The 20752-nt window shown below is 41.7% G+C and overlaps 1 protein-coding gene across 1 annotated transcript; it reads left to right on the forward strand.

Moving 5' to 3' along the window:
• The first annotated feature begins 4954 nt into the window (after positions 1–4954).
• LOC127010033 (uncharacterized) lies at positions 4955–20539 on the forward strand. The gene is made up of 7 exons (XM_050883749.1): positions 4955–5029; positions 6343–6576; positions 6887–7213; positions 7431–7571; positions 8760–8963; positions 18229–18873; positions 19409–20539. The coding sequence occupies exons 2-7, from the start codon at positions 6346–6348 to the stop codon at positions 19427–19429; spliced, it is 1569 nt and encodes a 522-aa protein (XP_050739706.1). The 5' UTR covers positions 4955–5029; positions 6343–6345; the 3' UTR covers positions 19430–20539.
• Positions 20540–20752: the final 213 nt, after the last annotated feature.

Below are 20752 nucleotides of genomic sequence, written 5' to 3' on the forward strand. Positions count from 1 at the left end.
TGAACTGGACAGGTTAGGTTAGGTTAGGTTAGGTTAGCACATACCCTCAGAGACTTCGGGAATATGCGACCCGGGGTGATTGGGGCTGAAAGGGCCAACGGTTCGGAGATGTGCACCGCAGCCACGCGCAGCCATGGCGTATGCACCCACCTTTACCTTACATTGATCTATTCATCTGTTGTATCTTCTTTTATTCTTGTGTGTATGTGTGTGTGTGTGTGTGTGTGTGTGTGTGTGTGTGTGTGTGTGTGTGTGTGAGTGTGTGTGTTTATCGTTTGTTCAGTAATGGTGTAAGCTTGTAAAAGTATATTTCTTTATTTGGACGAATGGGAATTTTGTACCTTTCTCTGTATACTGTAAATTTTGTACCTTTCTCTGTATACTGTAAATTTTGTACCTTTCGCTGTATACTGTAAATTTTGTACCTTTCTCTGTATACTGTAAATTTTGTACCTTTCTCTGTATACTGTAAATTTTGTACCTTTCTCTGTATACTGTAAATTTTGTACCTTTCTCTGTATACTGTAAATTTGTACCTTTCTCTGTATACTGTAAATTTTGTACCTTTCTGTATACTGTAAATTTTGTACCTTTCTCTGTATACTGTAAATTTTGTACCTTTCTCTGTATACTGTAAATTTTGTACCTTTCTCTGTATACTGTAAATTTTGTACCTTTCTCTGTATACTGTAAATTTTGTACCTTTCTCTGTATACTGTAAATTTTGTACCTTTCTCTGTATACTGTAAATTTTGTGCCTTTCTCTCTGTATACTGTAAATTTTGTACCTTTACTGTATTTGTACTTTCTCTGTATACTGTAAAAAAATTTTAAAAATACTGTAAATTTTGTACCTTTCTCTGTATACTGTAAATTTGCACTTTTGGTCAATAAACTAACTAACTAACTATTGCCCGAAATTCTCTTCACTATCTCCTCGCGACCTCTGCCTGTCACCAAACACCGGCCCTGGGAATCGAACCCGCGACCAACGAGATGGGAAAGCGACCCCTGAACCAGTCGGCCAAAGAGGTGTCCCGATCGCAGAGTAAGTATCCGTAGACTAACCCAACAGGCGGCTCACGCACTACAATGATGACGACAATGATGAATATTTTAAGAAGGAAATGCAACTGACTAGAAATATCTAAATAAAGGAATATTTCTCAACAAAGGCTGCGGGCGGGGAGGAGGTGACGCAATGTGACACGTGCGCGCGATTGTGTTTATATTATGGTACCTGCCCGTCCTCTCTCTGGTGTGCGTGTGTGTGTGTGTGTGTGTGTGTGTGTGTGTGTGTGTTTGTTCTATTTTTGTTCATCTCTTAAATTCTATCTTTCCCTCTGTCCTTTTATTTTCTATTTTCCCTGTTTGTTTGTTTGTTTTGTTTTGTTATTTTTCTTCATTTCACATATTCGTAACTTCCCTTCATTTGTAGTCTTCTCTTGGGTGATGGTGATGACAAGCACACGCACGCACACACACGCGCGCACACACACACACACGCACGCACGCACACACACACACACACACACACACACACACAGGATACATTCATCATTCACGCCCATTCACACATAATATATTTCTTTCCTGCCTACCTTCCTTCCTTTCCACCAAACTTTTTTATTATTTTTTTTTTTTTCTTACGTGCCGGCTATAGCGCTGGTAGGCTCTCCTGAAGGATCTCTCGGACGGACCCATCTCGTTAGTGGCACGGGCGGATTTTATTTATAGTGACTGCCGTGTTGTGTGACTCTTGCCTGGCCCATGCTGCCCCCCCGGTACTCCTCTTGACCAAAGTCGATGAAATTAAGGTGGAGAAACGCGCGGGCGGTTCAAATGTGAGGGATTCTTTTTTTTACTTTTTTTTCATGAGTTACGGCAGGGATTCAGAATAGAGATAGATAGATAGATAGATAGATACATTGATAGATAGATAGACAGATAGATAGATAGATAAATACATTGTTAGATAGATAGATACATTGATAGATAGATAGATAGACAAATAGACAGACAGATAGATAGATGGATGGATAGATGACAGTATGTGGGTAACCTTCAGACACACGGCGATGCCTGAAAATTGCCCGTGTCTGGTGGTGGGATTCGAACTAAGGTCCTCGGGTTCACCATGTCGACGCGCTGACCACTCTGCCACCGCCTCCCATGGTTATGTTTCTTATGAGGTTTGTTTGGGTTTTTAAGTTTGTATTTCTTTTTTTTTTTTGTTTTGTTTTTTTTCTCATTTTATTTCTTCCTCATTTTACTTATTTTTTCATTCTAGTTCTTGTTGTTATTGTTTGTTGTTTCTCTAGTTCTTGTTGTTATTGTTTGCTGTTACTCTCTTCATTATCCTTCCTCTTGACCTACCTTGACCTAACTTGACCTAACTTGACCTACCTTGACCTACTACCTATCTATTGACCTACTTACTTTTTCAGTCTTTTTTCCTTCCCCTTTCTTTCCTTCTTCTTCGACCCTATCTGTTCCCTTCCTCTTGATCTACCTTGACCTACCTCTACCTACTACCTATATATTTACCCATATACCTTTTCGGCCGCCCACAGGTGAGGTTGTTCCCACGTGCTGTTGTGTACCTGCCCTTATCAAGTTAATTAGTTATCTTACACCTGGGCGACTCACTGTGCATACCTAACTGACGTGATGGTGTAAGGAGATGGTTCGAGAAAGGTGGGTTTTTTTTTTTTAAGTGTTTGAGAAAATGGTTTTAATGGTTTGTGTTATTGATATAGGCATAGAAGTGTTCACCCCCCCCCCCCCCCAGATGAGAAGGGTCCCGTAGGCCTATGATTATATCGGTGTTCTGTTAATTAATGAAGAAGGAGAAATATAAATAAAGAGAAATAGAAAAAATGGAGAAATATTAAGAAGAAGAAATAGAAAAGGAAAGGAGAAATAGAGAAAGAAAAACCGAAAAGGAGAAATAGAAAATTAAGAAATGGAAAAAAAGGAGAAATTGAAAAAGAAGGAATAGAAAAAGAAGAAATATTAAGAAGAAGAAATAGAAAAGGAAAGACGAAATAGAGAAAGAAAAACCAAAAAGGAAAAATAGAAAATGGAGAAATTGAAAAAAAAGGAGAAATTGAAAAAGAAGGAATAGAAAAAGAAGGGATAGAAAAAGGAGAAATATTAAGAAGAAGAAAAAGAAAAGAAAACGAAAAGGAGAAATAGGAAATTGAGAAATGGATAAAAAAGGAGAAATTAAAAACGAAGATAGAAAAAGGAAGAATCGAAAAATGGGAGACAGAAAAAAAACAAGAAGTATAAAAGAAGGAAAAGGACAAATAAGGAAGGAGGAAAAGAAGGAGAAATAAGAAAATAGAAGAAAAGAAAAGGAAGACGAAAGAGAAATAAGAAAAAGAAAGATAGATAAGAAAATAAAGCAAAAAAAAAGAAAAAAAGAAAAAAAAAAAGAATGGTTATATATATTTGTTATCTTACATTACATAACATGGGAATGAGAACACCTGAGAGAGAGAGAGAGAGAGAGAGAGAGAGAGAGAGAGAGAGAGAGATTGGAGCCGCCCTAATCCGCTCTACACTGGAAAAGGAATGTCATTTTTCCTCTCATTTCTTCGTGTTGATATCGTTATTACTTTTATTATTATTATTATTATTATTATTATTTCTTCTTTATTTCCTCGTTCTCTTCTTATTCCTCTTCCTCCTCCTCCTGTTCCTCTATCAATCTATCTATGCATGAAACTATCTATCTATCTCTATTCTGAATCCCTGCCGTAAATCATGTATGTTGGAGTGGTAGGGGGCTCACCAGACAAGGCAGGCACCTCCCCGGGGATCGAACCCTGGACCTTCCGCTTGCCGGGCGTACGTGCTAACCGTTACACCACGGTCGCCTCTCGGTGAGAACCCACACAATGTAAACAAAATTTTTAAGAAAATCCCTCACATTTGAACCTCCCGCGCCTTTCTCCGCCATCCTTACAAACCGAACAGGTACACAAAAGCACCAAAGGGACAAAACCATCAAGAAAACACCGAAATAAACAAACAAACCATGAATAAAGACAGCAAAAACAAAGAAAAAAAATAAAGAAAAATTTTAACACATTTGAACCTCCCGCGCATTTTTTCACCATCTTTACGAGCAATTCAGATACACAAAACCAGCAAAGGGACAAAACCATCAAGAAAACACCGAAATAAACAAACAAACCATAAAGAAAGACAGCAAAGACTTAGAACAAAAATAAAGAAAAATTTTAACACATTTGAACCTCCCGCGCCTTTTTTCACCATCTTTACGACCCAGACAAATACACAAAACCAGCAAAGGGACAAAACCATCAAGAAAACACCGAAATAAACAAACAATCCATAAAGAAAGACAGAAAACAAAGAAAAAACATAAAAAAACGGAAAATTTAACCACATTTGAACCTCCCGCGCATTTTTTCACCATCTTTACGAGCAATTCAGATACACAAAACCAGCAAAGGGACAAAACCATCAAGAAAACACCGAAAGAAACAAACAAACCATAAAAAAGACAGAAAACAAAGAAAAAACATAAAAAAACGGAAAATTTGACCACAATTGAACCCCCCGCGCCTTTCTCCACCATCTTTACGAGCCACACAGATACACAAAACCAGCAAAGGGACAAAACCATCAAGAAAACACCGAAAGAAACAAACAAATCATAAAAAAAAGACAGAAAACAAAGAAAAAACATAAAAAAACGGAAAATTTGACCACATATGAACCAGGATTTGAACCCCCTGCGCCTTTCTCCACCATCTTTACGAGCCACACAGATACACAAAAGCAGCAAAGGGACAAAAACATCAAGAAAATACCGAAAAAACAAGGAAACAGTGAATAAAGACAGCAAAAACAAAGAAAAACATAAAAAACCGGAAATTTTGCCCATATTTGAACCTCCCGCGCCGCGCCATCTTTGTAAACAAGACGCTTGCTGAGGGTCGGAGCGGCGGGACAGCGGTGACATTTTTGACAATATCTCCTCAATTACTGCTCGGTGCGTGATGTCCTTTGGCAGTTAACTTCATGGATTATCTGGGAATCCTTCATATCCTGCAGAGTAGCGGGGGAGTCCTGTGAGGCTGGGAAATAAGGGGTTAAAGAGGGATGCTGCGGGGCTCTTGAGATGAAGTCCTTTGAATAACGTGAAATTAATTGTTTTTTTAGGTGTTTTATTTTTGTGTGTTTGTTCGTTTGTTTGTCTTGAATGGGATTGGTGTTTGGGTTTAAGGTCATTTAGCAGGTGAGGACAGGTGTGGTAATTGTTTTTTGTGGGTAATTAGTGTTTTGGGAATGGCCAGGTAAGGTCAGGTTAGGTAAGGTAAGGCTAGGTAAGTTAAGGTCAGGTTAGTTAAGGCAGGTTAGGTAAGGTAAGGTAAGGCCAGGTAAGGAAAGGTAAGGTCAGGTTAGGTAAGGTAGGCCAGGTTATATAAGGTAAGGCAGGTCAGGAAAGGTAAGGTCAGGTTAGGTAAGGTAGGCCAGGTTAGGTAAGGTAAGTCAGGTTAGGTTAGGTAAGGAAAGGTAAGGTCAGGTTAGGTTAGGTAAGGTAAGGTCAGGTAGGCCAGGTTAGGCAAGGTAAGGCCAGGTAAGGAAAGGTAGGTAAAGTAAGGTCAGGTAGGTAAGGGATAGGTGTTTGGGTTTAAGCTCCTCTGGCAGGTGAGAACAGGTGTGCTTATTGGGTTTTGTGGTTAATTAATGTAAGGTAAGTAAAGGTAATTAACACAAGGTAAGGTAAAGGTAAGCAACGTAAGGGAAGAGAACAGTAATCAAGGTAAGGGAAGGGAAGGAAAGGTAACAACATAAAGGAAGGGAAGGGAAGGGAGAGGTAACGGAAGTATAAGGAAAGGTAACATAACATAAAGGAAGGGAAGGGAAGGGAAGGGACAGGTAAGGAAAGATAAAGGTAACATATATAACATTAAGGAAGGGAAAGTGAAGGATAAGGAAAGGTAACATAACATAAAGGAAGGGAAAGGAAAGGTAAATGAAGGGAAGGGAAGGGACAGGTAAGGAAAGGTAAAGGTAACATATATAACATTAAGGAAGGGAAAGGGAAGGATAAGGAAAGGTAACATAACATAAAGGAAGGGAAAGGAAAGGTAAATGAAGGGAAGGGAAGGGACAGGTAAGGAAAGGTAACATAACATAAAGGAAGGGAAGGGACAGATAAGGAAAGGTAAAGGTAACATATATAACATTAAGGAAGGGAAGGGGAAGGTAAGGTCTCATTATAATCATTGTGCCTATGTACGCTTGGAGAAGAGAAATGACCCTCCCAACACAGGTACCTAACGACCTTTCTCTCTACAGGTAATGGCAGAGAAATGGGATGACGGACCTTCCCACTCACCTGAAGTTGTGTATGACGGGTTCAGCAACACCCCCGCCCCCCCTCAGCCCCACCCCGGCAACACCCCCACCCCCCCACAAGCCCTCGCCCCGCCACAGCCTCCCCCGCCGCCAGCCTTCGTGGGGGGCGGGGGCGACGGCACTGTGCCTATGGGGGGTGGACCGGGGCCGCCCACCTTCATGATAGAGCCACAGGTGAGAAATTACAGGTGTTGGGTTAATGAAGGTAAATGATATTTTTACTAATTTGTTTTTAATTTGTGTGGATATGGTTACAATTCCGCGTTTTTGTTCATTGTTATTTTAGTCATTTTCTGATTCTTTAACCCGTCCGCTGCGATTGGCACGGATTTGGCCTTCACTGGTAGCCTGGTAACATACACTCCCAGGTCTTTCTCTGCCTCTGTGGTGGATAGTGGAGTGTTTCCCATGTGGTATTGGTGTGCTGGATATCCCTTCACTGGTAGCCTGGTAACGTAAAATTTCCCCTCTATATATTTTTCAGGGAGATAACCTTCAACAAGCACTACAACCACCACCACCACCGCAGCTACACCACCAGCACCACCACCACCACCACCAGCAGGGAGATGATGAAAACGCAGTCGTAGTAGGCAGCGGAGGAGGAGGAGGAGCAACAGGAGGAGGAGGAGGAGTAACATCAGTAGGGACAGCAGACAGAGGGCGGCTATGTTTCGTCTGCTGCAGTTCGGTCTCGGATAAGACGTTCGAGAGCGTGCGATCGTCGATGAACCACTCACACGCGCCGCTTCTCGTCCTCTTAACCGATGTCCTGGGCTACAAGTTGGAGGCTGGGCGGCTACACTCTGAGGTAAGGCGGGGAGGTGTAAGTGGGAAGGAGTGTAGGCGTAAGATGTATTGTTAGTTACGATTGTTTCTATTATTATCAATTATTACACTTATTATTGAGATCCATGAATGAAAGTAATTGTGTTCAGGAAGAAGGAACAGAAGAACCTGGTTTATTCCTCTCCGCCAGGTAACATACAAGTCCTTAACACCTCTTCCCCACCTTCCCCTCTCCCCAGGTGGTGTGTAAGAGCTGCTACCACCTGCTGGACATCATTGACGAGCTGCAGCAAACCCTCACAGAGTCCAAGACCGATGTGCGCACCAAGTTCCTCGAGACCATCCAGCGACTCAGACTCAAGTACCCGAGGACGGACAAGGTGAGGTGTTAGATGGTGGGGGCAGGTGGGGTGGTACATGATAAGGGTGGATGAGGAGGTATAGTCGGCTACATACACTACAGTTGCTCACGGCCTTAGTGTTCAACTCTGTCACATTGCCCCCTCCTCCTGAAATTGACCTAGCTTTCGGCCACTCCTCTGAATGCTTTTTATAGGAGTGAGTAGCGGGCTTTTTCTTTATTATTGCTTCGTTTTCTTTGCCCCTCCTCCTGAAATTGACCTAGCTTTCGGCCACTCCTCTGTACGCTTTTAAATTCTTTTCATTATTGGTTCCTTGAGCTGTTTCTTAGTTGGCTACATACACTATAGTTGCTCACGGCCTTAGTGTTCAAATCTGTCACCTTGCCCCTTCCTCCCGAAATTGACCTATCTTTCAGCCACTCATCTGAACGCTTTTTATAGGAGCAGTGAGTAGCGAGCATTTTTTTCATTATTGTTTCCTCTTTTTTGCCCTTGAGCTGCTTCCTTTGCTGTAAAAAAAAAAAAAAAATGGTGGGGGAGAACCCATCACCTCAGGACAGGGCCAGTGTGACATCTGGGTTACCACAGTTTACCTTCCCCAGGTTTTCCCAGGTACCCATTTATCCCCCAGCCCAGAAGAGAGGATGAACAGCTGGGTGAGATGTATGCTGACCACATGGGGCCAGGATTTGAACCCAGGCCTGTGAATTTGTAGCTAGGCACTCTAACCACTGTACCATGGAGGCTAGACTGTCCATTTAGTGAGTCTTACAATTTGCCCAAAGAAAGGGAACTAAGAGTCGAATTTTAAAACATTTCATCGCCCAAGAACACATATTTGTCTAGGCTTTCATAGGACTTTTGGGCATTTCCTTTAAAATTTGCCAAAAGAAAGAAAACTAGGAGTCGTATTTTAAAACATTTTGTCGCCCAAGTTCACATATCAAGGCTTTTGTAGGAGTTTAGGGCATTTCCAGGAGTAGTTTTATGACCTTGGTGGTAATGTGACCCTTCTTCTGTACTGTGAACCTAAAGAAACACTCATTAGAACCCTTTTGACCCCCTCTTTGACCTTTAAAAACAGCGAATCTTATAATACCAATCCAAGAGAGGGAGTGAGAGAGAGAGACACTACCTACAGCATTATTATCTTAAGAAATTGAGTTGATAAAAGAAGGAAACACTAACAAACTCCCTTCCTCCTAGATGCTGAAGCCAAGGTGTCTGCGCTGTATCCAGATGTCCCAGTCCTCGGCACGGCGGCGGGGGCGGGGCAGCGGCGGCAAGGGGTGGAAGGGGCGCGTGGAGGACCAGAGGGGGCGGGGCAAGGCTGGACGGGGCAGGGGCAGCAGCAGAGGCCCAGGGAGGACTGAGGACGGACAGGACATGGGCAGCGATAATGATTTGGAGGTGAGTTGTTGTTGTTGTTGATGTTGTTTTTTTCCTGTTTATTTTCCTTTTTCCCTTCTGTGATTTTCCTTGTGAAGATTATTTAGTTTGTTGGGTTGGTTTTGTTAGTTATTTTTCTTATTTTGTATTGTTGATTTCCGTTTTTATTTTGTCCTTTTATTATTTGGTTTGTTGGGTTGGTTTTGTTAGTTATTTTTCTTATTTTGTATTGTTGATTTCCATTTTTATTTTGTCCTTTTCTTTTTTTTCTTCCTTTTCCTCATCTTATGCCTTTTAAGATTGTTTAGTTTTCCGTTTATGAAGGTAAGATTTTGTTGCGTGTTTGCTGGGTATTGTTTGTCTTCTCTTTTGTTTCTCTATCCATCCTTATATCTATCTATCTATCTCTTCTATTACTGCTTTCAAATTTAGATTCACACAAAAAAAGGGGGTTCATTGTTTAACCATCATATTTATTCTTACTTTGTTATTATTATTTTCCCTAAGCCACTTCCTTTACTATAAAAAAAGACATCTCGCGTACAACAAACAGGTGTGTGCGTGACTTTGGTGGTGGAGACAATGCTTGTTTACCTTCACCGAGAGACAAGACAAACACAAGACTAGTTACTTAAGCCCCCCCACAAAAACTGACCCAGCCCGTTTTCTTTCAGGGCGGCGGAGACTGTGGGGGTGCGCTAAGCAAGGTTACTCCACCACCAAAGTCCCATCACCACCACCACCACCACCAGGATCGGAATGGATGGCACGGAACACTAGAAACGGATGTGGCGGAAGATCGTTATACTTTACGTGGAAGTGAGGTGGAATTCGATGATGATAGTGACTCAGAGGAACTTTACTATGATGAGCTGTATCTTGATCTGTATGAAAGCTGTGAGAGAGGAGAAGGAGGAGGAGGAGAAGCATATTTTAATGAAGAGAAAAGGGAAGAAGTATTTAAGAACAGCCAAGGAGATTGTTTTGACGAAGAGAAGGGACGGTATAAGGAAAGAGAAGTGGTAATTGAAAACTGCCAAAGAGGAGAAGGAAGAGAAAGTTATTTTGATGAAGAGAAAAGTGAGAAGAAAAGAGAACAAGTATTTAAGAACTCCCAAGAAAGAGACGAACCTTATCTTGAGTGCCAGAATGAGCAGAAAAAGACCAAGGAAAGAGGAGAGGTATATAAGAACATCCAAGAAGAGGAGGAAGAGGAACATCAAGAGGAAAGAAGAATGACTAAGAAAAGACATCATGGGTTTGAGAAATGCCAAGAAGAAGAGGAAGAGGAACAAGAGGAAAGAAGAATAATTAAACAAAGATATCAAGTGTTTAAATGCCAAGAAGAAGAAGAAGAGGAACAAGAGGAAGGAAGGAGAATTAAACAAAGATATCAGGTGTTTAAATGCCAAGAAGAAGAAGAAGAGGAACAAGAGGAAGGAAGGAGAATTAAACAAAGATATCAGGTGTTTAAATGCCAAGAAGAAGAGGAAGAGGAACATCAAGTAGAAAGAAGGAGACTTAAACAAAGATATCAGGTGTTTAAATGTCAAGAAGAAAAAGAAGAGGAACAAGAGGAAAGAAGAACAACCAGAAAAAGACAGGCATTTGAGAAGCAGCAAGGAAAAAAAGAAGAACATCGGAAGAAAACAAAAACAACTACACAAATCCGTCAGCTGTTTAAGAAGAAGAAGAACATCGGAAGAAAACAAAAACAACTACACAAATCCGTCAGCTGTTTAAGAAGTCACAAAAAGAAGAAGAAGAAGAAAGAGAGGAACAGGAAGAGGATAGAAAAACAATTCCACAATACCAAGAAAAAGAAGAACATCATCAGAAAACAACAACAACAACTCCAGAAATCCACCAGGTGTTTGAGGACCAAGGAAAGAGTGCCAAATCCCTAACTCTATCCTGCGAGGTGTGTCTAGCGTATCTCGGCACCTTCACCCCCTCGCCCCACCTCCGGAACACAAGTGGATGCTGCGGAATGAACCTCGCCATCCACAGACACCCGGATGATAGTGGAATGTGGGTGTGGAGCAGAGGAGTGAAAGTGGAGTGTGGACGAGCTACCCCGACCACTCCACTTAGAAAGACGAAAACTGTTACACCGTTTCATACAAGTGGAGTCGAGAAACTACACTCCGTTCATGCCCATAATGGTGATGTGATAGATTCTAATGGTGTAGTTTTTCATAATGGGTCATCAGATTCTACACCCATCAATGGAGTAGAAAAAAACGCTTCAATTCACACCCATAATGGTAGTACAGTGGTAGATTCTAATGGGGTAGGTTCTCATAAGGGGACGTCAACTCTTCTAACCATCAATGAAGTAGAAAAAACACCCTCTATTTTTATGCCGAATGGTAGTGCAATGGTAGATTCTAATGGGGTAGTTTCTCATAAGGGGTCGTCAATTTCTACATCCGTCATTGAAGTCGAAAATTCACCCTCAATTCCAACTCTTAATGGGGATATGATAGCTGATTCTAATGGGGTAGTTTCTCATAAGGGGTCGTCAATTTCTACATCCGTCATTGAAGTCGAAAATTCACCCTCAATTCCAACTCTTAATGGTGGTATGATAGCTGATTCTAATGGGGTAGTTTCTCATAATGGGCCGTCAACTCCTATATCCGTCATTGAAGTCGAACGGACACCCTCAATTCCAACTCTTAATGGGGATATGATTGGTGATTCTAATGGGGTAGTTTCTCATAATGGGTCATCAACTCCTACATCCGTCATTGAAGTCGAACGGACACCCTCAATTCCAACTCTTAATGGGGATATGATAGCTGATTCTAATGGGGTAGTTTCTCATAATGGGTCATCAACTCCTATATCCGTCATTGAAGTTGAAAGATCACCCTCTGTCCACACTCTTAATGGTGGTATGATTGGTGATTCTAATGGGGTAGTTTGTCCTAATAGTACACCAATTCCTATACCCTCCACTGATGCTGTTATCCACTCCCCAGCTTCCACCAGTAACACAGAATCTCAAACCTCCACCAGTAACCAGACCCAAGCTTCCACAGTCCACCAGTCTGTCACAAGTTACCCAGAATCTCACTTGTCCACCAGTAACATCAATGGACATAGTTTTACCCCCACCAGTATTTCAGAATCTCATATGGCCACCAGTAATAGGACATTGACACCCATATCCACCAGTACAGTCCACCAGTCAGTTACCAGTTACCCAGAATTGCCTATTTCCACCAGTAGTATGAACGGACATGATTTCTCTACCACCAGTACCTCAGAATCTCTTATGGCCACCAGTAACAGGACTTTGATACCCATATCCACTAGTTCAGTCCACCAGTCAGTCACCAGTTATCCAGAATTGCCCATTTCCACCAGTAGTATGAACGGACATAGTTTCTCTACCACCAGTACCTCAGAATCTCTTATGGCCACCAGTAATAGGACTTTAACACCCATATCCACTAGTACAGTCCACCAGTCAGTCACCAGTTGCTTAGAATTGCCCATTTCCACCAGTATTATGAACAGACATGATTTCTCTACCACCAGTACCTCAGAATCTCATAACTCCACCAGTAATGCAACTTTGGTATCTATTCCCACTAGTATAAGCCACCAGTCAGTCACCAGTTACCCAGAATTGCCCATGACCGCCAGTTGTATGAACGGACATGATTTCTCTACCACCAGTACCTCAGAATCTCATATGGCCACCAGTAATGTGACTTTGCTATCTAACCCCACCAGTACAGTCCACCAGTCAGTCACCAGTTACCCAGAATTGCCTATGACCACCAGTAGTATGAACGGACATGACTTCTCTACCACCAGTACCTCAGAATCTCATATGTCCACCAGTAATGCGACTCTGACACCCATATCCACAAGTACAGTCCACCAGTCAGTCACCAGTTACCCAGAATTACCCATGTCCACCAGTAGTATAAATGGACATAGTTTCTCTACCACCAGTAACACAGAATCTCATATGTCCACCAGTAATGCGACTCTGACACCCATATCCACAAGTACAGTCCACCAGTCAGTCACCAGTTACCCAGAATTACCCATTTCCACCAGTAGTATGAACGGACATGATTTCTCTACCACCAGTACCTCAGAATCTCACATGGCCACCAGTAATACAACTATGCTACCTGTCACTTCTAATACAGTCCACCAATCCACCACCAGTTACCCGGAGTTCCCTATATCCACCAGTAGTATCAGTGGTCATATTTTCACCCCCACCAGTATCGACGCAATGCTTCCCGTGTCTATCGGTGAAAGCACGGTGCAAAATCTCTCTTCTAATTGTGGGATAGATTCAATAACCTCCATTACTGATACAAATTACAAGACTTCACTATCCTCCTCTTTCCCTGATGGTGATATGGATACAGTCACAGAGATTGATGGTGAGGGTGACTTGTCTGTGAACTCATCATTGCTCAGTCACAACCCGAAATGTATAGTGAAGAATGGTGTCGATTTTGGTGATAGTGACTTGCCGATTCATTCACCATCAATCAATAAGGAGCAGAGAGCTTGTATAGTGAAGAATGGTATTGATTTTGGTGATGGTGATTTGCCGATTCATTCACCATCAATCAATAAGGAGCAGAGAGCTTGTATAGTGAAGAATGGTATTGATTTTGGTGATGGTGATTTGCCTGTTCATTCACCATCAATCAATAAGGAGCAGAGAGCTTGTATAGTGAAGAATGGTATTGATTTTTGTAATGGTGATTTGCCCGTTCATTCATCATCGCTCACTCAGTCCCAGAAATGTGTGAAGAATAGTGAGTTTTGCAATGGTGACTTGGCTGTTCACTCACCATCCCTCACTCAGAAATGTATAGTGAAGAGTAGTGTTGATTTTGGTGATGGTGACTCGCAGATTCACTCACCATCCCTCACTCAGAAATGTATAGTGAAGAATGGTGTCAATTTTGATGATAGTGACTTAGCTGTTCACTCACCATCTTTTACTCAGTCCCGGAAATATATGAAGAATAGTGATTTTTGTGATGGTGACTAATGTTTGAAGAATAGTGATTTTGTGATGGTGACTAACTCACCATCTTTACTCAGTCAGGAAAAACCATCTTTCTCAGTCCCGAAATGTATGAAGAATAGTGATTTTTGTGATGGTGACTTTAACTCACCATCTTTTACTCAGTCCCGGAAATGTATGAAGAATAGTGATTTTTGTGATGGTGACTCGCAGATTAACTCACCATCTTTTACTCAGTCCCGGAAATGTTTGAAGAATAGTGATTTTTGTGATGGTGACTCGCAGATTAACTCACCATCTTTTACTCAGTCCCGGAAATGTTTGAAGAATAGTGATTTTTGCAATGGTGACAGTGTTGATGGTGAGATGATTTTGACAAGCCCATCGCCAGAACCTCTCAGCTTGGAATCGCATATCCCGAACCTCTCCACCCCCTCCCCCTCCCCTTCCCTCTCCATCCCCCACTCCCTCTCCTCACCCACATCCCTCTCCACATCCCCACTCATACTATCCACTCCTCCACTTCTCCTCTCCTCTCCTTCCCCTACACTAACCACTCCGTCCCCTCTTTCATCCCCATCCACGTCTCTCTCCACTCCACATGTTCTTAGTTTAACCTCTCCACCTCTATCCACACCCCCCATAGCTGCTCCACCTCCCCACGCATCCCTCTCAGTGCTCCCTCTCCCTCCGCATTCTAGCGCAAGAGTGTCGTTGTTTAATGTGAAGGATTGTAATGTGTTGAATCAGGTTAGTTTTCCCTCTTCCACATCATCCGTTCATCCTCCACTCACATCCCCGCCACTCCTCACTCCCAGCCCCCCTTCCCCAAGACCCCAGACACCCCCTAGATGCCCTCCCCAAGCTCCCCAGGATTCAGGAAACGTGACAATGCTCGGAAAGTTTACACGGAAGAATTTTAAACTTGCGCCGAAACTTGAGGTCACAGTTCCGAAGGCTTTCCCAACCCCTGTACCACCACCTGCCACCACTAGCTCACCACCACCACCACTGAAACTCACCCCAAAGAAACCACAGAAACAACCAAAGGGGAGAGGGAGGAAACGTAAACAACCAGATGAGTTTAATGACCCGACCATCGCCTCACACCCCAAAAGTAAGAGGAAAAGGAAGCCTACGGAAAAGGCCTTGAGTGCCCTAAATAACAGCTCTAAGGTTCGTCCAGGGAAGCGTCCACTTAAGGGAAGCCCAGGGGAGGGAGGTGCGACAAAGGAAAGTCCCCCAGTAAACCCAAATTCTACTTTAGTTGCCCCCGAAAAAACGCAGTATAGGTTCGTGTGTGAGTACTGCGGGCGTGGTTTCTCATCCGCCGCTGGGTTCAGATACCACGTCGGAAGTCATGGCGTCGGGGCAGGGGTCACGTATACCTGCGACATCTGCCCCTATACCACACGACGCGCAGGTGACCTCAAGAAGCACCGCGTCACCCACACCGGCGAACGTCCACACCAGTGCCCGATTTGCGCCCAGGAGTTTTCCGTGAACAGTTCCTTCCACCGCCACCTCCGTCTACACAGCGGCGAGAGACCGCACACATGCCCCAAGTGCCCTAGAGCATTCCGCAGCCCTGCAACGCTCCGCCAACACATGGTTAGGCACACCGGGGCGAGGGACTATATCTGTGAGGTCTGTGGTAGTAGTTTCAGTCTACGCCACCATTACACGATTCACCGACGGCTGCATAACGGCGAGCTCCCATTCGCCTGCACGCACTGCCCCGGGACCTTCAGGCATCACAGCGCGTTAAGGGACCACCGCAAGAAGGCACACCCGAGGGAGGAAGCAGCGAGGATACAGCAAACGAAATTACGTCATCTGATTGTGAAGGGAGATCTGCGTCCACTGAAAACCAAACCCAAGACTGCTGTACCTCCTCCTCCTCCTGCTCCGCCACCTTCTGTATTTGACGAGGGGGAGTTTGCAGCATGTGTGGACTCCTGTACCCAGACTTTACCCTCCCCACTGTCCCTGTCACTCTCGACTAACCTCCCCAGTCCATCACAACACACCTCAATCACCACTGACACGAGCGATACAAGTACAGACACCAGTAACATCATCACCATACCAGTAATCGGGGAGGACTCGAACGACACCACCATCGACACCAGTACCCAAGATGTCCCTACTCTCCAATGCCCCACAATAGAGGTCCTCCCCAATGCCCTATGCCCGGATGGTGTGGGTATCTCCGAGGCGTATTTGGTGGTGAAGGAAGGGGAGGAGGATGAGGGGATGGAAGGGGTGAATGGGGGAGGTGTGTGTGAGGCCGCCACCCCTGCACAGAGGTCTCAGGTCTACATCGTTCTGCCGGAGGGTGTGAATGAGAATCCGCGCCTGTATTTTGTGGTGGGCGGCGACGCAGAAACGCACACCCAATAATTTTCTTGATGTTTTGTAAGAGTGAAGTAAATATCTGTCTTTTTATATGTCAAATGCCCCCTCTCGGAACCACTCAGGACCCGCGTTTGTATTTTGTGGTGGGAGGCGACACAGAAACGCACACTCATTAATTTTGTTGATGTTTTCCGAGGGTGAATTAAATATATATCTGTCTTTTTATATGTCAAATGCCCTCTCTCGGAACCTCTCAAAACCCTTTCCTGTATATTGTGATGTGAAGTAACGCAGAAACGCACACCCAGTGATTGTTTTTGTTGTTTTGTGAAGGTGAATTAAATATCTATCTGTCTTTTAATATCATGAATGCCCTCTTTTGAAACTTCTCAAAACCCTCACCTATATTTTTTGTGGTTTCAGGTGACAGAATCGCACACTCATTAATCACTTTTTTTGTTGTTTTCTGAAGGTGAATCAAATATCTATGTCTTTTTATATCTCAAATGCCATCTCTCGGGACATCCCAGAACCTTCACCTGTATTTTTTGTGGTTTCAGGTGACAGAATCGCACACTCATTAATCACTTTTTGTTGTTTTCTGAAGGTGAATCAAATATATGTCTTTTTATATCTCGAATGTCCTCTCTCGGAACCTCTCGGAATCTTCACCTGTATTAACGAGTGTGAAATCAAGAGAAAGGAAGGAAAACAAGAAGAAAAAAGAGCGTTTCTGTCAGTATGAAATTGAGGAAAAGGAAGAAAAGAGGAAAGAGACAATATATCTGTTTGTAAGTATGGAACGTAAGAAATGGGAGGAAAGAGTTAAGGGAAGAGGAGAGAGTACAGCCGTCTCTCAAATAGTACGGTTTCGATTTTATACAGATTGTCATAGAAGATCTTTTAAGGATTTTTAAATTTCCTGCTCATCGGGAAATTCAAAAATCCTAAAAAAATCTATGAAAATCCACATAAAACTGAAACCAAACTATTGGAAACCGTACTATTTGAGGGACTGTACTTCCTTCTGTCAGTGTGAAATCAAGAAAAGGACGGAAAACAGAAGAAAAAAAGAGTGTTTCCGTCTGTGTCAGTGTGACGTCCGTGTTGTTTCTCTTCCAATGTTAGGTTAGTCATCACCCGTCTAGTCTCACAGTATGAAATGTGTTAGTACAAAAGCTGTGATATGTTTGGATCTCTTGATGTCGTGAATAAATAGATGTTTGTGAAGAAAGTATTGAGTTTCTTTTCCTTATATTGACATGCCAGAGTGAAGCAGTTGATGAATTTAACACACAGAAAGAAAGGATTAAAAGAAGTCACTGTAATATTAAAATCATCATCTCTTAACCCAGTAGCAGCGGGGATCATGTTTCTTAATGGTCCCTCTAAGCGAGAAAAATGAAAAAAAATCATCACTCACACAAACCATTTCAAAATATATATCAAAGCATTTGTGATCAGTTTATGCATCATCTATTTTGGGGGGTTTATATCATGGCACAAATTTGGCCCGTCGCTGCTACACGGTTAACACAGAAGAAAGGATTGAAAGAAGTCACTAATTCTAAAATCATCATCTCTTAAGTTATAAATAAATAATAAAATAATAATAATAGTAGAATGCAAAATGGATAATCTGCTTGTAAATTTGATATCAGAAAATAAGCTGTTTCATATTTATTTCTTTGTGCAATAAGGCTTTTTTCATGGTAAGCTTGACAAACCACCTATTATTCTTATATTTATTTATCTATTTGCTTATTATTTTCATTAATTTATTTTTTTCTTTGCATGTAATCTTGAAAAAAAACAGGAACATATTTTCTTGTCCTAATAAAGTACTGTTGCAAATTTTTCCTCGTAAACTTTAACACCTTTTTCTCTCTCTCTTTCTCTCTTTCTCCACAGAGCGTAATGATCATGGAAGTGGAACCTGACATTGATGTGGATGACGACGGCAGTGGCGGAGGTGGCGTCGGCGGAGGAGGTGGAGGCCAACAACAACAACAGCAACAACAACACGCACACCACCAGCAACACCAACAACAACAACAGCGACCATCCACCACCACAAACAACACCACCACTAACACCAAACAAGCACAGCAACCGTCCCCAAACATAGTCTTCGATACCGACCCTCCGCTCTTCTCACCCGACGAAAAACTCAAAGTGGGCGTCATACAGGAAGAGAACGGGGCGCAGGTCTTCCGTTGCATGTACTGCCGGATAAGGTGTGAGAGCGCCCTGGCCCTGAAAATGCACGTCCGAGTCTACCACATGCCTGTCCTGGTCTACGATAATGGTCTAGGGACGGCTGAGACACGCTACCGAATGGGGATCAAACTACAGAATACGTCCTGCACGGAATTGACAACCTCGGAGAAGCCGTTCGCATGCCTGTTCTGTGAGTCTTCGTACAAGCTGCAGAGTTCGCTTCAGTCGCATTTCCGAGAGCACCACAGCCCGAACAAGCCCTTCCAGTGTCTCGAGTGCAAGGAGGGATTTCGCCGACCCATCGAGCTCTCCCGGCACAGACTCTACCGATGCCCTGTGAGTGTATGAGTGTGTTTGTTCTTGATTTAATTTTGTTTTTCTATTTTATTTTTACTGTTTTTTTATACATTTTTGAAGGGGATTGTGTTGATCTCATGGCAGTATAGAGCAGTGGTTTGTTTTGTTTGTCTGCTTGTTTTTTTTTTGTGTTTTTTTTGTTTGTTTTTTGTTCCCCCCGCCCCCTTGAACTGCCTCCTTTACGTTGAAAAAAATAATAAGACATAGGCTTTGAGTTTCATCTCATGTCAACCTTTCTTCATATATCTTACATTCAACTTATTATGGCTGACTTAATTTAACCCATTATTATTATTAGCTTATTATGGATGTTCCTTTCCCCAATAACACCTCTGCTTCTAATTCCTTCCATGCATCAGTGTCATAGATAAAAGAAATAGTACACATAAATATATATAAGTTACTAATATCAGGGAGACCAACACACACACACACACACACACACACATAAATACCTCATACATGAAATGGTTTTGTATGATAATAATGTGATTTTTCTTTCTCTTCATTTCAGGTTCAGCAAAAAATGTCGTGATGAACCAAACAGTATTTAGCGGAAGTTGAGTTATGTTACCATCACCCACTGCAAGAGAGAGAGAGAGAGAGAGAGACTCGAACAAACGTACCTCCCTACCCCTCCTTTCCTTTTATAATTTCCTCGTCAAGCTGAACTCTGTCGTAAATATATGCCCAGTGATATATATATATATACTATTCAAATATATGTGACTGCCCATAATTGTGTGTGTTTTGTATATAGGCATTTATATATATATATGGCTTATTATTTGTTTGTGTAATGGACATAGAACTGTGTGTGTGTGTGTGTGTATGTGAGAGAGAGAGAGAGAGAGAGAGAGAGAGAGAGACTTTGTTCTGTCGATATTGTCTTCTGTATATAAATAGTGAGAGAGAGAGAGAGAGAGAGAGAGAGAGAGAGAGTGACTTTGTTCTGTCGATATTGTCTTCTGTATATAAATAGTGAGAGAGAGAGAGAGAGAGAGAGAGTGAAGTATTATCTCTAACACAATTCTCTTTTTGTGTCCCGAGTAAGTTATTTTCTACCTTATATTTTGTTTACATATATTTGTATTTTATTTATTAATTTATTTTATTCCTGTATTTTATTGTATGTTTATTTGTTGTTTCTTCTTTGTTTTCCTTTTCTTTACTTTTTCTTCTTTGTTCTTTTTCTTTAATTCTTTTTTTATTTTTCTCCTTTTGTTTTATTTTTCTTAATTTTCCTCATTTTCTTTTTCTTCCCTTTCTTTTCTTGTTTTCTTTTTCTTTATTTGCTTGTTTCTTTTTGTTTTCAGTATTTCCTTTTTTTATTTTTTCTTCATTATCTTTTCCTTCTTTTTCTTCTTTATATAATTGTAAATATTTTCATGATTATTTTTTATTATATTTTACTTTCCCATAACTTGAAATTTAACCCAAAACTTCATAACCGGCTTCAGAAGGAATTATTATTATTATTATTACTATTATTATTATTATTATTATTATTATTATTATTATTATTACACATGGAGGCGATGCAGCTGTTAATAATGTGATATATTTAGTGAACTTCTGAGTGTTTCATATCATTAAGACAAATAATTATAATATTGTATGGAAAAAATAACATATAATACTTGTAGATGTGTATTTCCTAACCCTTCCTATTATTACTATTATTTTAAGTAGTACGTAGTAGTAGTAGTAGTAGTAGTAGTAGTAACAGTAGTAGTAGTAGTAGTAATAGTAGTTTACCTTCACATTATAGGCCTAATCATCCTTTTCTTTTTTTATATTTATTTTATTTCTTCCTTTTTTTCTTTCCTTATTCTTTCCTTCTTTTTTTCCTTATTTC

Source organism: Eriocheir sinensis, chromosome 42, assembly GCF_024679095.1.
Source record: "Eriocheir sinensis breed Jianghai 21 chromosome 42, ASM2467909v1, whole genome shotgun sequence".
NCBI lineage: Eukaryota > Metazoa > Arthropoda > Malacostraca > Decapoda > Varunidae > Eriocheir > Eriocheir sinensis.